The 2,628-nt window shown below is 52.5% G+C and overlaps 1 protein-coding gene across 1 annotated transcript in view; it reads left to right on the forward strand.

Annotated features, from left to right (window-relative positions):
• Positions 1-1,327: 1,327 nt before the first annotated feature.
• UBE2Z (ubiquitin-conjugating enzyme E2Z) overlaps positions 1,328-2,628 on the forward strand; it is an 8,390-nt gene continuing 7,089 nt past the window's right edge. Inside the window, exons 1-2 of the mRNA XM_009892193.1 lie at positions 1,328-1,341; positions 1,609-1,684. Of these exons, the coding sequence (XP_009890495.1) occupies positions 1,619-1,684 (66 nt within the window). The 5' untranslated portion in view covers positions 1,328-1,341; positions 1,609-1,618. The remainder of the gene's footprint in view (positions 1,342-1,608; positions 1,685-2,628) is intronic.

Raw genomic sequence — 2,628 nt, forward strand, 5'->3', positions numbered from 1 at the left:
CTGGCCCCGAGGCTCGGAAGGCGGCAGAGCCCCTTGGCTCGTCCCCAGTACCGTCGAGGCGGTACCGGTCCCCTGGGCCTCGCCATCCCTTCACCAGCAGCCCTGGAGACCTGGGTTCAGGCCTGGGGACAGGCCCCGGTCTCCCCCCGCGGTGCCCCGGGGCTCTGCAGGGGACAGCCCCCGGTCCCCACCATGTCCCGGGACTCTCCTTTCCCGGGTGCTTGGGCGAGGATGGAGCCTCGCACCTGGCCCGCCCTGGAGCCTTGCACCCCCGTACCGCCATCCGGGATCTCCTTCTCCATCTGCCGTTGTGTTTGGCAGCAGAGCTCCTTGGCTCATGGCTCTCATCCTGCCCTTGGCATCGCTGGCTCCTCCTCAGAGACGCTGTTAGATGGGGAGGGGAGCAGGCTTCTCAGTCAGCATCAGCCATCCAGTTAAGATGTTTATCCTAAACCTGCCCGTAGCAATCCTCCTTCCTGCTGGTGCCCACCCATTTGGCTGCTCTGACTCCTTAAAGGATCATCTGGTTAACCCTGGAGTGTCAATAGCCTTTGATATAACGAGCAATATGGCCTGGTATTGTTCGACGTGCTGGCACCGTTTCAACAAGTTCTTCCTCTTCCTTCAGAGCAAGTATCACTGCCTGCCAGGCTCTTGCTCATCCTTGTTCTAGAGCTTGTATAACGTCTTCCAAAGATGGCACCAGATATTTGGGCACTTTCCAACCCAAACGCCAAAAGCACTGACTTCATAACGGTAGGCAGGAAGGCAAGGCTCTCCTGTTGCTCTCGCGCTTGTTCTCGCCCTGAAACCTCTCAGAGCTCTAGTTGCTTCCCAAATGGGAAGGTCGGGCGGGAGCTTGTCCTGGAGCTCGGTGCAGCTCCGATTATGGGAGGGAGGTTTTGGGGTGATGAAGGGTAATGGGTGCCATTTGGTTTATCTCTAAACTGCATGGAATTGTAGGTGATTTGCTGTTTTTCAGTTCATTTGGCCTGAGTTCCTAGGGAAACAAGGCCATTGTGTTCAAGTCGTGTATGTGCATCCTAACAACTCTTGAACCTGCTGTCCAATTAAACCCAAATTTGTCAGAGCAGTAATGTTTTCAAAGGCAGTTGAGTCACAGTATGTTGGGTAAAACAAATGGCTGGGCGTATGAAAGGGATCCTGTAAATAGTCTGAGTGTGAAGAGGGAAAACGCGGGGAGGGAAAGTCATCCTTTAAACAACAAAATTAACATAAGAGAACTTCTAAGCAACTACCTAAGGCGAAATTTATGGTTGAAGTTTTATGCACTGGAGCCGATCTACGGTAAAATACCAGGCAGTGTGTAGTCAGGGTGCGCTTGGTCTGATGCCTCGTGTATTGATTCATTGAATGCTGCCTGTGCTCTTGAAGTGCCTCAACTATTTTTGGGGATAAGTTGAAAGAGCACAGCCAGAAAACAGTCAGAGGCAGAAGAAAAATGTCTAGCTCTTTATGACTTGCAAGTTTCCATCTTAAAAGTCTGTCCCTTTGCATCCGTGCACAGATCCGTTGTCTAGAACGTTCTGTGCCTTGAGGGCTGATGAACGCCAAGGGAGATCTTGACTAATTCCTGTTTCCTTTCTTCAGGGATATCATGTCCATTTACAAGGAACCGCCCCCGGGAATGTTTGTTGTGCCTGATCCCCATGACATGACCAAGGTAAGAGAAGATTTGGAGCTGGTTCAACTTTCCGCTTCTCTGTATGTTGCTGTTGATGGCTGTTGTAAGGGTTTGCCCAAATGGAGTATTCCCTTAATGTTTTGAGAGAAGTCGGGGTCAGTCTTGCAAGAGCATAATGAGGCTCCAGTTTTCTTGGTGACATTTTGATGGGCTGCATTTAAAATGGGAGGAGGCTCTCAAGGAAACTGGCTCTGTGGAAAGATACCATCACAGGGGTCTGAGGAGCTTCCACAGATAAAGCCAGCTCTGCTTTAGTGGCCCTGTGAACCAGTGGGGTGCTGATCCAGCTGGTTTTATCCTACTGATGCTTGAAAACAATCAATAGAGCAGCTGAAAGAAGAGCGAGCTTCATGGAAAGCTGTTGGCCATGGGGGAAATCTCAGAGAGGCTGGAAATGAGGAACGTCCGTTAGCCACAAGCAGTGCTGGAGCGTCTATAATCCGCCTGTGGAATCTGGAGATGTTTAATTGTCACGAGCTGGTAGACAGATGTACCGGGGCCCTGTCCTGCTGCGGAGCTGCCTGCTGGGTTTTCACAGGTCCCAGGGTTGCGTGCAGGTCTGACCCACGCAGCCGCTCCCACCACATTGCCTCCAGCAGACCTGTTCCCTGGGGACACAGGCATGGCTCCGGCCTCTCCTGTCCCGGTTCTTCCCCTCCTGGCTCTCGGGGGTTTTCCAGGATTGGGAATTTCCAATTATGTCAGAGAGAGTGCAGCGAGCCGGGAGGCAGATTGCTCAAACGGTGTTCTTGATCCAGTGTGGTTCTTGGCTGGTGCTGCCCTTTCTCCAGCTGGTGTCACCTGTGCTGGTTTTTGAGAGTTGTGTGTGCGTGTGTGTGAGGTTGCTTTGGTTTTGCCTCTGCTGCACACTTCTCCCACCCCCCTGACAAACGTGGCATCCCCCAAATTCCGCTGCCCCCCCC

The sequence above is a fragment of the Charadrius vociferus genome, unplaced genomic scaffold (assembly GCF_000708025.1).
Source record: "Charadrius vociferus isolate BGI_N301 unplaced genomic scaffold, ASM70802v2 scaffold509, whole genome shotgun sequence".
Lineage (NCBI taxonomy): Eukaryota > Metazoa > Chordata > Aves > Charadriiformes > Charadriidae > Charadrius > Charadrius vociferus.